Below are 13,197 nucleotides of genomic sequence, written 5' to 3'. Positions count from 1 at the left end.
TGCAATTCAGTGGTACACAGACGCACAGCAAAAACTATAAGCCCTAGAAACACGGAAACTTGAGGGTATTTTACTTTTATTTAGTATAGGCGTAATAAGAACGGATTTTTCGAAATTCAAAAGCCCCTAAGGGTGAACGAGGGTAAAGATGTTTGTATGACAAAATTGTATTCTGTGAAAAAACAAAATATGAAACTTGCATAAAGTTTAATTACCATCAAGTAGACGCGTAATAAAGTCTGGATGGGAAGTTTTTAACGCATGGTGCGAATTGCTTCAAACTTTGTTTGGATACTTTAAATATATACAAAATAAACACACACGTGGTTTTCAACAACTCGATAAAAGGGGTAAGTTAGGGAATCGAAACCTTTTCTATAGAAAATCGTATTTCTTACATTTAAAACTGGAATATTTTTAATTTGTGTTTCGGTAGTATAAAGTGTTTTTTTTTTTTTAATGGGACTGAATGGAGAAATCTGATACCAAAGAAGGTACAAAGAAACTGTCTTAGGAACCAGTAAGTCGTGTTTTGTGAAAACAACTTTGCCGTGGTCAAAAATTTTTTTAGTGTTGATCGACCTAGTTTCATAAAGAGATTATTTCATTGTATGGGACGAAAAAAATCGAGACAGCCGAAGTTGGTAAATATTTCATAAAATGTTTTTAATACAAAATGAATAATTGACTAGTTTTTTTAATGCTAACTAGACTCAGTTTCTTAAAAGTATGATTTCATAGTATGGGAAGATGAAAGGCGGGACAGCGGAAGTTGGTCAAATTTCACAAAATGTTACTCATTTTGTATGAAAAAAAACTTTTTAATAAATTACCCCGATTTTTTCTTCACATAAATGAAATCACACTTATAAGAAACTGAGTCTAATAGACTCATTAAAAAAAACTAGTCAATTTTATGAATATAAATAAAATAAAATTTTATGAAATTTGACCAACTTCGACTGTATCGCTTTTTTTCCTCCCATACAATGAAATGATTTCTTCATGAAACCGAGTCAATAAGCACAAAAACAATTTGATCAAATTCATTAATTTTTGTTGATAACTCACGCTTGACCAAAAGATTATTATGCCAAAATTGTTTTCACAAGAAAAAGTGGTTCCCAAGACAGTTTCTTTTTATCTTTTATGGTTTTGAATTTTCCCATTTAAAAAATACTCTGTATAATTAATTCATGTAAAAATTTTACCGCAAATGACCACAAGTTACACATGAAAATAAGGGAATTTATGAGTCTTTTGTTACAAATGTGATTAAATAACATAATCCAAAAACCGGAACAAAACTGGAGCACAATGTTTTTCTTTTTGGGATAGTTTAAAAAAAAAAAGGCATTAAATAAGTGGATCCACTATGGTGGAAATGAAATGTCGCAAGGGAAAATGATGTCTGAAAAAGCATACATATAATGTAAAATTAAATTTTGTATAGATGTCTCATCCTGCTGTGGTACAACAAACACCCAGACTCGAGACAATATAGAAAAGTTGGTTTCTACACTGACCCGGCTGGGAATCGAACCCAGGCCCTCAAAGATGGCGACACTATGAAAACCGGTGAGAGAAGAGGTGAGGTTTGTCAGGAGCGTAATGAAATGGAGACTCTGCCTACCCGCATGGAAAACAGGCGTGATGGCATGTGAATATAAGATGTTTCTTATTTGAATACTTTTTTACTGGAGCAACAAATAAGTTACAAATAAAAATTAAACCAAAATGGCAATAATGTAAAAAATGAAGTTTAGGCCGTGCTGTAACGAGTATGGCAAAGATCAATTTGGAAATATGTCGGGAAAATTCGCTAAGCAGCAAATTAAAAAACTATCTAACATTTAAGTGTTATTATAAAAGCGTATGACCAGCCTAAACCTACTGTACTATTTTTTAGTGCGATCCGGTAAAGGGATTTTTTTTAACAGTAGCTAATGTTCTAAATGCCACTGAATGATTGATCTTCATACATACAAATTTATTTTGCAAACTAACAAATTCATTCGCAACAGCCATGTCATATTGATTATTTACAAGAATATAACAACAATTAAGCTAAAAAAAGATTGTATAATTCTTATAACTCAGTTTACAAATAAAAAACAAGAACAAAGCATAGGCATAAAATGAAACAAAGTATGTGCCTATGCAAACAAAGAAATTTGATAATAAAAGGAGTGAATGACACAAAATATAACAAAAACAGGTTAAAAAGTGGTATAGAGTAGGCATTAGGGCTGCACTGGGGCAATTTAAAGTAGGTTACCTAAAAAGGCAGTGCCCTAAATATACTTATCTACCTGCTGTTATTTCTTGACATACTTCCATTTATGGACTATAAAATTATAACATTTTAAATTTTATCATTCACGTAATAAGAAAGATGTAGAGGTCCCTTCCAAAAACTTCGTAACAGTGTAGTGGCATTGAATAGTCAATGCTGGATGCCTGACCTACATAATTTCTACACGGTGACTGGATCAATACCTCCAAATCTTCGTGCTTATGCAACATCGCGTAAATTTTGCTATTAAACAACCAATTACAATACAGTGAAAAACAATTTTCAAACGCAACAGTAAAAAGACTTTCGCAATTGCCGTAGTTTGAAACCATCAAATAAGTTTTTAAAAGTTTACACAAATTTCTGCAACCAGTCTGGAGCCCGATGAAAATAAATGCTGAACAAATAAAGAATGTAAACAAAGATGTTTGCATAAATACCTTTGTTTCTCCCCATCTGCGGCTTGATCTCCTCCAGTTGCAGTCGCATCCTTGGTACTGGTTGGAGTCGGCACTTCCTCGTCCTGCGGCTCACCCTTAGCAGCCCCCATCCACGAAGTAACTTGATTGGTAATTCCCGAAAACATTTTGAGTTCTGACACTAGCTAAGTCAACTACGGAAACACTCGGCGGAATTCACTGAGCGACGAGAGTTATGATCATGACACGAGAGCAGCGTCTGGCACGCGGCCGCAGAATGCGTGATCAGCTGAAAAACTAAGTGTAAAACGGCAATCGACCAGCGAAAATGATGAAAATTCACTGCGCATGTATGGATTGGAAACATGCGCCGTTCTATTTGCGCTGTACTCCTACAACTCGGGTTGAGTTAAGGCAAATACAATACAACAATACAAACGGGAATGACGTCTAGCTAGTGAAAGCGAGATGCTAAATACGAATATGAAGTTAGAGTAAAAGAGAATACAACATGTTATCAACTCGCCTAGCTTTTCAAGTAAATATGCGTCTTTCTGAGTTTTGTCGCTGCTCATATGAAATAAAAAATTGAATAATTTCGGAATCATAAGAATCTATAAAACATAACATTACTTTTTTATTTTAAGTTGTTTGCAAATATCATGTATTATGGCAATTCATTTGATCACTGGAAACACTAAAATATCATGAATCAATGCCGTGCAATAAATTAACAAAACGCAATCCATAAACTGCAGACAATCCATAGACTCCTAAACCATCCTCCAGTGGTGGCTAAGAATAATACTAAAATCGTTCCATACAATTTGACAGCCGTTTTTACCCGCAACTCCCCTTCTCATCTGTAACAGCGCTACATCCATCTTCAAACTTTATTGTTGTCTAGTCACAAGGAACTTTTCGTAAGGCTGTCCAAAATTCGAATAATTTTATATCGACATGTAGTTTCGCAACATAGCCTACGGCACTGTATCGATTTCAAACAAGCTTTGAAAGAATTGTATCACTTTAGCTAGTGAATGCGGTCGGAATGCTGTCTTTGTTGACGCAATAGCAAATATTACTTAAATAACCTAAACCTACCTAAAGATCTAAATCTGACAATTCAATCGCAAGCATTTTCTACACGTATCGACATTTTATTATTCAGGAATAGGAAATTTCGTAACGATACTTAGGCTTAGCTCACACTGGCGCAGAGTCAAAGCGTCGCGACGCGTCATGTTTATCGTCTATAGTTTAAGCACCTCTATTTTCCCATTATTAAGGTACAAATTTGTGCTATGCAAACATGAAAATGGGAGTCGACACGCATCGACGCTTGGATGCGGTCTGCGCCAGTGTGAGTTGAGCTTTAGAATAATGAAACAGAAAAATTCTACTTTCAAAAGTAGATAAACAATAATAGCTAAAAAATATTTTTTACAATAGGCTATTAGGTCCTACATACTTAATGTGAAAACAAATTACAAAAGGTAATTCATTGAAATGGTATTATTTTATTGTAACATCATCCATTAAAAGGAGTTTATCTATGTGATTCTTTTCGAATAGGAGTGTAGGTTTTCGTAGAATCTATGTGTATTACTTACAGAAAAATCGCAGATTTTTCGTTTCAAGTTCGGTACGGTGAGCAAGATTTTTAATTTTCTCACGTTTCACAACTGCCTGTATGTACGTACATCTCTCGTAAGTGTTCAAGTTTTGACGCGCGTAAACTGTTAATACCTACCATATGTATTGGACGCTTCATGTTTTATTTTTAAATCTTCTGCTGGATTGACCTTTTTAATGAGTACTATGCTTCTTTCTTAATGCATGTTTTTGGAGAACAAACACTCCATACCGCATTAGAAACATTCCTCTTGTTAATCCGCTGTTTCCATAGTGCGTATGTAGCACTTCTGAATTTTTCGGTCGGAGACTATGTAATTATGTACTTTAACTAAATAACTAATAATAAAAATATTTAAGTAAATAACGTTTGTACACACTCAACATTTACAATATATATTTTTTATTTATTTGAAACATTAGAGATCGAGACTACCTCCATGAGCTAAACGGGTTGCTACCACGGATTTTTGTCATCCAAGTACGCAGAAGTTGTATAACAACCTTTAGTATAAAGTTTTTGTTTCAATCGACATACAGTTTCATGTTAAACCGCCAACCGCGTGCTTTGACACAATTTCACTCATTTTTTTAACAATTAAATAATATAAACGTATATCGAATTGCCGCATGTTCATAATATCGATAAGATAAAATCGACACATATCGGACATCCTTAGTCCACTTTTCAATGAAAAAAAAATGACGTTTCTGATACTACACGATGTTGTAGTGCATTCGTGATTTTTTATTTTCACCTACAATTTTGCAATAATCATATCGGAATCCTGATCAGATGTAGTGATTGTGATCGTTTGATTCATTCAATTGAACACCAAATTCCACAGGACATCAAAATTCAATATGACTGAAGGCAGGAGAATACAGCTTCACCTCGGGAAGTGCATCGAGGATTTGGACAAGCTGCATAATGTTCCAGATTTAAAGACGAAAAGGACTCAAATGTGAGTATTTCTTTGACAATAACATTGATCGAGCTTGAAATACATTTCAGATGTAAATATTCGAGATGTATATGAGTGTTTGACATGGTCGTTTGTTCGAAGGCTATGTAAAACTGCGCTGAAACTTTTCGAGAAGGCGGAGCAGGACCGCGAGCGTGGCGACGAGGAGAACTCTTACGTGTACTACATGAAATACCTGCGTGTCATCGCGTTCTTGAGCAGCGACAAGGATTACCTGAAGGACAAGTCCTATTACAATAACATGCTGGGCATCAAGAATCCCAACAAGGCCATTGACGCTGCAGAAAAACTCAAGAAAAGTCTCATTGAACGGTGAGTTGTGTTTCTTTTGATACCATTCTATGAAGAGTACCACAGTAAATGTGAGGCATTTTCAAGGTCAGATCTGTTTATAATATGTTACCTTTGCTATTATTGTTTCTAACACTTCCGGATGGCAAATAAAATCTGAATTGGAACCCAAAATGTCTAAAGTTAGGTGGCAAAAGTGAAACCATGTATCTCAGTCTACCTATTTTCTGCCATTTTAGCAAATGTCTAAGCACCATTACATATTTGCAATGTTTTCAGTGCAAGAGCTTAAATCACTATATGGAAGCTTTCAATTTATTTTATAATTTTTTCTCTCTATGTTATGGTCTATTCCTCTTGAATATATATCAGCTGGGATATATAGCACATTGAAATCATTACTATTATTAATTGAATTATTCAACTTTTCGAAAAGAAGTGTAAATTTTAAAAAGCGACACTTCTGTTTATTGGTGGTATAATTTATTGTGCTATATAATGTAGTAACCTTTCTGCCTATGTGTTTAGTCTTGCAATGTAAGCCATATGACTCTACTTATGTTGCGTAACAGAACTCCAATTACAATGCTTACCTTATTTCAATACCTCCAATGAATACTACGTGAATGAAATTTTTGGGGTTGTTCTGCTTTTAATGTTTTTCTTTCTTTATTTTATTTTTTCACAAAATTTGGGGAGCATAATATTAGTAAATAAATATGGCTGTTTACAAAAATAACAGAAAATGACCAAAATATATAGTTGGCATAGTGTTCATTGGATGTACCAATTTAGTAAATAAGAATTCTATATTGGCAAAGTGAAGAATTATTATTATGTCTATGGTACCATTTTAACTCCGTTGTTGCTAGTAAATTATGTCATTGTTGTAAACTCCTATGCAGGGGTCTTTCAAGATACATATCACTATTATTATGTTGTAACTTGGAATTAAATAGTCCTTTAAAACTCTCAGCGCCATGTGGGCCCACTGCCGTTCACAAAAATTCAACTGTAGCAGGCCACTACGTATCTTTGAATGTTAACCAGCGAGCAGGGTGGGCCGCCGGCCGCCCACAAAAAGCCAAGTGCGGCAAGCCACTATGTATATTCGAATTTTACTCAGCAGGCCATGTGGGCCGCCATAGCACAATTAGGAATTCAAATTTATTTTCGATTTTTCTAGTCCCTGATCAGTCAAAGGTTGCATCAGCAAGCCGACAATATAGACACAGTCAATTATTTGGCTCTTCTGCTGGCCTGCTACAAAGGTTACTCAAGATTACACGTGGCGTGCTGTGAAAAAAATGGAAAGTTATTACTTAAGATCAGGCTGAGCGTACTGTCAAAAAAAAAGCATGTCCCGCGCGCCGCCCACGTGGCCTGCTACTTCAAAAAAATTGTTTGTTCTATGGCGTTGAGAGTGTTAAATAACTGCACAGTATCGTTACTACAGCATTTATGTCATAAAATCAACAATTTTCCTCGAACAATAGTGAATAACATACTTCATAAGACCTCAGTATCATTACAAATAAGGTGGCTGCAATTGTGAATGCATTTCTTTATTACAAGTGGTATGTCTCATGGCATGTACAGACAATACGAGAAGACTTGAAATTTTCAATTTTTCGCTTTGCGAATGTAAAGTTGCCTACATAATGAAGTTCTTCAAATGTGTTCAAATTTTACATATATGTCCTATCTTCTAAAATGATTTACAACAAAACGTGGCTAATACATGAGAGAAGGTAACATCATCTAAGGCCGTTTGCAGCAGTGAATAAATGATGCCAATTTGCGACCCTCGCGCGGCGCACCGAGCGGAAGTAGCGCCAGTTATTTGAATCCACGATCCCCGTTTCTCTCGTGGCACTGCATGTTCATACATTCATATAAATTGTTATCCTATTGAGTTTACTGACTTTGAGTAGGTATGCTACAAATTAGGCTTATACTTTGTTTGGTTTACATCTGGAGATTAATGCCACGTTAAAAGTAGCATGAGTATGACGTCAAATGTAATTTGCTTAAGTACAAAATAAGTCCAAATTTTCTTAATTTAATGAAGAATGTTCGGGTGGCAGAGTTGGCTCACATCTGGCTCTGTACTCTCGTTCTCTGTCCGACATCCTTCCGAAACAATTACTGTCCAGTAAGAAAAACTCTAGCAAATTAATAGACGCATGATGCGAATGAAAGTAATTTGGTCAAGTGTTACTTATTTGATAGTAATTGTTCCAGGCAGAGACAGACAGTGGACCCCCTGAGGATAGATTAGTTGGATGGTTTCACTTCTGGGTGTATGTGTGGTGTGTGTGTGTGTGTGTGACAAAATTCTGACTTCTCCAACATTATACTGTCTACTAAGAAAACAGAAGTGATATTAGCAATGCATTGACTAACAATAAAAAACCGCACAAGAGAATTGAAAACAGTCAAAAAGCCTTGACTGTCCCTGCATGAATGTATATGAAATTGTAATACGTTAAAATATTCAGGATACATTATTTATGTTGCAGTTATGCCATGCAGCGGCAGGAAAAGCGTCCAGACCCAGTTATTGAAGAGATAACCAAACAGGAAGCTGTGACCATAGCTGAGCCTGCGCCCAATGCGGGTCTCCCCAGTATGTATTGTACATTTATAAATGTTTATTGTTAGTTGGAATATAGTATTGTTTCGTTTTCTAATGTGTATATCCTACATATTGTCATGGATCAATTAAAATTAAATTAAGTGGACTACAAATGGAGTTCTGCCCCCGTAGCATGGCTACGCATGATAGTACCGACACAGGCGATAAAATAGCCAATAGCGCGCGCTTATTTCCATTTTATCGCGCGTGTCGTGACTATCATGCGTAGCCATGCTCCGGGGCCAGGTGCTACAAAAAGAGCTTATTCCAAGACGAATAAGGTGTGTCTTAAAATCAAGGGCATTTAAATATAGAATTTAAAACTGATAAAATACAAAAAGATTTGTAGTGACTCTTAATTATGATAAACTCCTTATTATGGTGGAATTGAAATGCCGTTGATGTCGAGATTAGTGGTGGAAGGTTGAATTGACAAATCCACTATTTAGGTTGAAAATTGTTTAATAGAAGCTTGGAAATGAGCAAATTGAATAGGCCAAAAATAGTTACCCCGTTTGAGTTAAACATCACTTTGATGCTGACAATGAATTCGTATTTGCTATTTGAATTTTAAATCTCTCATATTTGAAATGTCCAGACAAAGTTGTTTTATTCAAATATTTTGCTGTTGCTCCGACTTCAATGTTTACAAAAAATCAGTACCAAACTGGTCATTTAAGTTGGACTAGCTACTACAAATGTGTCCTACTTCAGTATAAGGGTCATCATCGTCAACTCATTATGCGTCTCACGCACGGATCTCTTCTAAGGAGAGGGTTCAATCTACATATACTGCTTTCATCACGGTATTTTCTTTCCCTTATAGCGGGAGGTATTTACCACTGATTGTTCGGTCATAATAGACACTTGACTTCTCTTTCAGTCTCTGTTAGGGTTATCTAGATTTTATTTTTATAACTTTTGTTAGTATCTTGCAAACATTGTGCCTTCGCGTGCGTCATCCATCTTTGCCTAATCAGTAACGACATTGCTTTTGCATCACAGATTGATTAGATTCAATTTCCTTGTACTTCCGCGGACATACTCATACTTTATAATTTGTGAAGTCCCATTGTTTATAATATTAAGCTTATGCTTATTTTGTATAAAAAGAAAAATTATATTCTGACCACTAAAAAATAATGATCTAAATCGGATCACACAAAAAAAAGAACAGTCGAATTGAGAACCTTAATGGTAACATTATTGAAAATATATAGGCTAAGTAAGTACTAAGTACATACAAGGCAAGGCAATTAGGTAACAACGATACTCAATATCTTGAATGATGTCAAAGTTGCACTGGGAACTCTGATTGTGATTAGGCTGATGATAGAAATTCTGCTTCTCAGGTATAGACGAGGTGACGATTAAGTGCGAGCAGCTGTATCCAATCTTGAAGGCCGGGAAGTTGAAGGTGATGATTCTTGACTGCCGCCCCGGAAAGGATTACATCGACTCCCATATCAACTATCCGGGGTGCATAAGTGTCCCTGAGGAATCCATCTCGCCAGGGTAAGGCTTGTACCAACGGTTTGACACTCGGGTTGTTGAGGATGTTCAAATTGAACCCGATTTTCTCTGTTACAAAACTTACATTCAATTTTTGTTACATTGTAAAGTGCAACAGTGGCCCAGCGGTCAGCACTGTGGGCACTGGATGTTAAAATCAATTCGGAAAACGAACTTGTAATATCGTTTCTGTTCTACGTGTTCTGGGTAGGGCCCTATAGTTAATTTCTTTGCTCTGGTTAACATAGTACAAGTAATTGTCTAGTTTGTGTCCACACAATGTGGTTGCTTAACCCACTATAACTGTGTTTTATCATTATTCAGCTCTTAATGTAAGTACCTTCTGTATTTAAAAACAAAAGATTGATGGAGGGGTCGAGATGCTGTCCTGATTTTACATAATCCAGTGCTGGTAATGTAACTTGGTTATGTACGGGTGACAAGGGGTAAATTCAGAGTTATTTGACGAGTAGTAGAATGTTATGCACGGAATTTCTCGATACCTTTGGTGTACTACTAAATAGATGCACCACGTTTGAACTCGTCAAACCGGTCAAGCAATGTACATGTAGTTTCATCTACTACTTTGACTCGTGTTAACTAAAAAGTAAGTGTTGTTATCTCGTACGTCCAGGCAATCCGCGAACGTTCTAGAGCAAAATCTACCCGCGGCGTCACAGCTCGTGTTCGCCGAGCGCGCGGCTATGGAGCTGATCGTGATCCTCGACTGGAGCAGCACCTCAATTATCCCCGGCAAGACGCTCTTCCTCATCAAGACAATACTCCTAAAGGTAAATGCCGCCTCCAAATTACATCTTACTGCATACATATCTCGCGAATCTGCCAGCTTAGTGCTAAATCCTGGAACTAAACCTACTCTAAATTAACTCAGTTCACGCGTCCTTGAGACGCACGGTGTAATTAAGGATTTTAATAAAAAAAATAGATTTTTAAATTTAAAATTCTTAAAAATCATGGAAGAAAGCACAGCTGAGTGTTAGAAACACCGAAATGCCCCGTGATTTGTTAATGAGATGTGTTTTGCTCAAATATTATTTGGTAAACTGTACTTGAGTAACTGCAAGCAGCGCGAGATCGATTTTTAATGGCAATTTTTAGGAGAGGCCCATGTCTTTCCACTGTGGTAATGATGAAACACGTTTCGGTAACGCCCAAATCTTGTGTTGCCAGTAGTACCAGAATTATAAGCGCCAAGATTGGGCAAAATCCTCTTAATCTACAAAATACTATTTTGAAATTCCTTTTGGTACACGAATCAAATAAACAGATAAACAGACGTCGTTAATTCGACTAGCAATGGATTCAACCCTGAAAAGGCAAAATCTACCACTGCATACATTGCTGTTTTAGCATTTTTGTAGTAGTAGAGCTCCGTGTGAACGAGTTCGTCCAGGGAAGTACTGCCACCTCACTTATTTCTACCGCCAAGCAGTAATGTGAGCATTACTGCGTTCCGGTTTAGAAGGGTAAGGGTGCTATAGATATAGATGTGAAGAGGGTGATATAGATAGGCGTGTCGCTTACCAACAGGCGTATGACTTGTTCGTCCCGTCACTTGGTATTGTAAAAACAAAAAGTGTATAATAAAAAACATTTACAGTGCCTCATTTTTATATTATGCAGCCAAATCGGGAGCTAAATATTGTTCTTCGTCTGTTGAAAGAAAAAAATCGAGTCCTAAATAAAGAAACCTTTATCAAACAAATCTTAATAAATGTACACTTAACTATTTGAGATGAATAAATATAATTCTAGGAGATGAAATAATTTCTTTCTAAATCGCGTATCACCCGTCAGTCACCCGCGACCATGGGACCTGTAAAAGGCCCGAAACGTTGGTTTGTTTGAAAAAACAAATATACGCGATTTAAATCTGAAAAAAATTGTTTCATTGTTAAAAAAAATGTTACATTGTATGTGTAACAATCGCGTAAACCTAAGAACTAAGTATAATTCTAGTTTCTGAAAGTGTCGAATGTAGGTTCGTTTGTCTAGGTGGCTTATCTGAACACAGCGCCATCTGATAGCGGGTGCAAAATGCAGGTAGTGCACAAGTGTACTATTTATGAAGTTAGTGCACGCGTCGCGAGCGAGCTATCGCATTTCCGGCAGATATTTCTCGGCTCGCCCGGGACGCTGGGGTGTGGTTTAGGTTCAGTTTACCGCTTTACACATTTTTCGTGACTCGCGTGAACCTGTTGAGCTTTTGGCGTGTGCAACCGTACCTGTGACTCAACAGCTTTTTGTACGTGTTCGAAATGTGAATCTTACGTGCAGAGACCTTAGCATAATTATCGTAGCGACATTGCCTCTCAGAGTTAACTGGTGATATTAATCAATACAGGTGAATGACCTCGAAATCAATGAAGCAAAATTAGTCGCGACCGGTGCACGATTGAATTTTGAGCATTCCTCTCGTCGAGTGCACATCATAATTATTTTTTGTACTTTTGGTCTAAAGTGTTGATAAGATTTTGGCAAGTGTTACAGTATATGTGGTACTGGGGGATATGGCTTGCTGTATGCGACTGTGCGTTTGCTTAATTATGAATATATGCCACAGCGAGCGATGCGCTAATTTTGTTGTAACTCTAGCGCGATTGAAGCGATCCCTTGTAAGGAAGTTTACAGTAAGCGTAAAGTTTATTATTTATTATATGCCATACAATCAATTATAATTACATACATACGAGGAATTGTCAGAAACTTGGGAATAATAAAACTAAAAATCGAAGAATGTCAAAACGTGTTCTGCCTTATATTTCTATATACGTTATGCTGCATGTCCCGGGTTCGATTCTCAGGCCGGGAGAAATATTTGTATGGCCTACATTTATTTCTCTTGTGAGTTGTAATTTGTGGTTTACTGGAATAAGTAGAAATCAATAGAATCATATTCGGCATATGTTACATTGAACGTGTGTGCGTAGGCGTGGCCCCGTAATACACCCAAATACGACTTTCCTTGTCTTGTTTGTGGTAGTGTTGCCGTAGTAGTGTCGTAGAATAAGCACTTAGCAATTATTATTTATTTTTTCTAAATAAAAGACCTTCATTTTACATCCCAGAATTCAGAGGCTATAACTATGCACTTGGAAGCAGACAGTTAAATTTGAGCTTTATTTATATTCTTGACGACAATTGAAGTCATCAAAGGCTGACCATCGATACTATTCTGGATACAACGGAAAAGGAATGTCAATACGAATCCACTAAACATTGTCTGTGAAAAAATTCGGATGTAAAACGAGCAGTTTCATGACAGTGTTCGATTTTTATGAGTAAAATTATTATTACTTAGGTAAAATTTTACACTTGAAAACGTAATTTTTTAAGTCAAAGTCAAAGATGTTTTATTCCATAGGTAAAATAAATTTACACTTGAAAACGTCACATTTA

The 13,197-nt window shown here is 36.4% G+C and overlaps 2 protein-coding genes across 8 annotated transcripts in view; one reads left to right on the top strand and one right to left on the bottom strand.

Annotated features, from left to right (window-relative positions):
- Positions 1-3,101, bottom strand: part of LOC113238948 (synapse-associated protein of 47 kDa) — a 159,343-nt gene extending 156,242 nt beyond the window's left edge. For 2 of the 6 annotated variants that reach the window (XM_026475798.1, XM_026475799.1), the window contains exon 1: positions 2,737-3,101. In XM_026475798.1, coding sequence (XP_026331583.1) covers positions 2,737-2,882 — 146 coding nt within the window. In that variant the 5' untranslated portion in view covers positions 2,883-3,101. The remainder of the gene's footprint in view (positions 1-2,736) is intronic. The other 4 variants (XM_026475802.1, XM_026475800.1, XM_026475801.1 and 1 more) reach the window with 4 other exon arrangements.
- Positions 3,102-5,176: 2,075 nt separating this feature from the next.
- Positions 5,177-13,197, top strand: part of LOC113238963 (ubiquitin carboxyl-terminal hydrolase 8) — a 51,544-nt gene continuing 43,523 nt past the window's right edge. Inside the window, exons 1-5 of one of the 2 annotated variants that reach the window (XM_026475831.1) lie at positions 5,177-5,315; positions 5,418-5,648; positions 8,150-8,256; positions 9,618-9,780; positions 10,412-10,568. In XM_026475831.1, coding sequence (XP_026331616.1) covers positions 5,215-5,315; positions 5,418-5,648; positions 8,150-8,256; positions 9,618-9,780; positions 10,412-10,568 — 759 coding nt within the window. In that variant the 5' untranslated portion in view covers positions 5,177-5,214. The remainder of the gene's footprint in view (positions 5,316-5,417; positions 5,649-8,149; positions 8,257-9,617; positions 9,781-10,411; positions 10,569-13,197) is intronic. The other variant, XM_026475832.1, reaches the window with a different exon arrangement.

The sequence above is a fragment of the Hyposmocoma kahamanoa genome, unplaced genomic scaffold (assembly GCF_003589595.1).
Source record: "Hyposmocoma kahamanoa isolate Upper Pololo Valley unplaced genomic scaffold, ASM358959v1 98972, whole genome shotgun sequence".
Taxonomy (NCBI): Eukaryota; Metazoa; Arthropoda; class Insecta; order Lepidoptera; family Cosmopterigidae; genus Hyposmocoma; species Hyposmocoma kahamanoa.
Note: the sequence above shows the minus strand (reverse complement) of the source record. Positions and strands in the feature narration are given on the sequence as shown.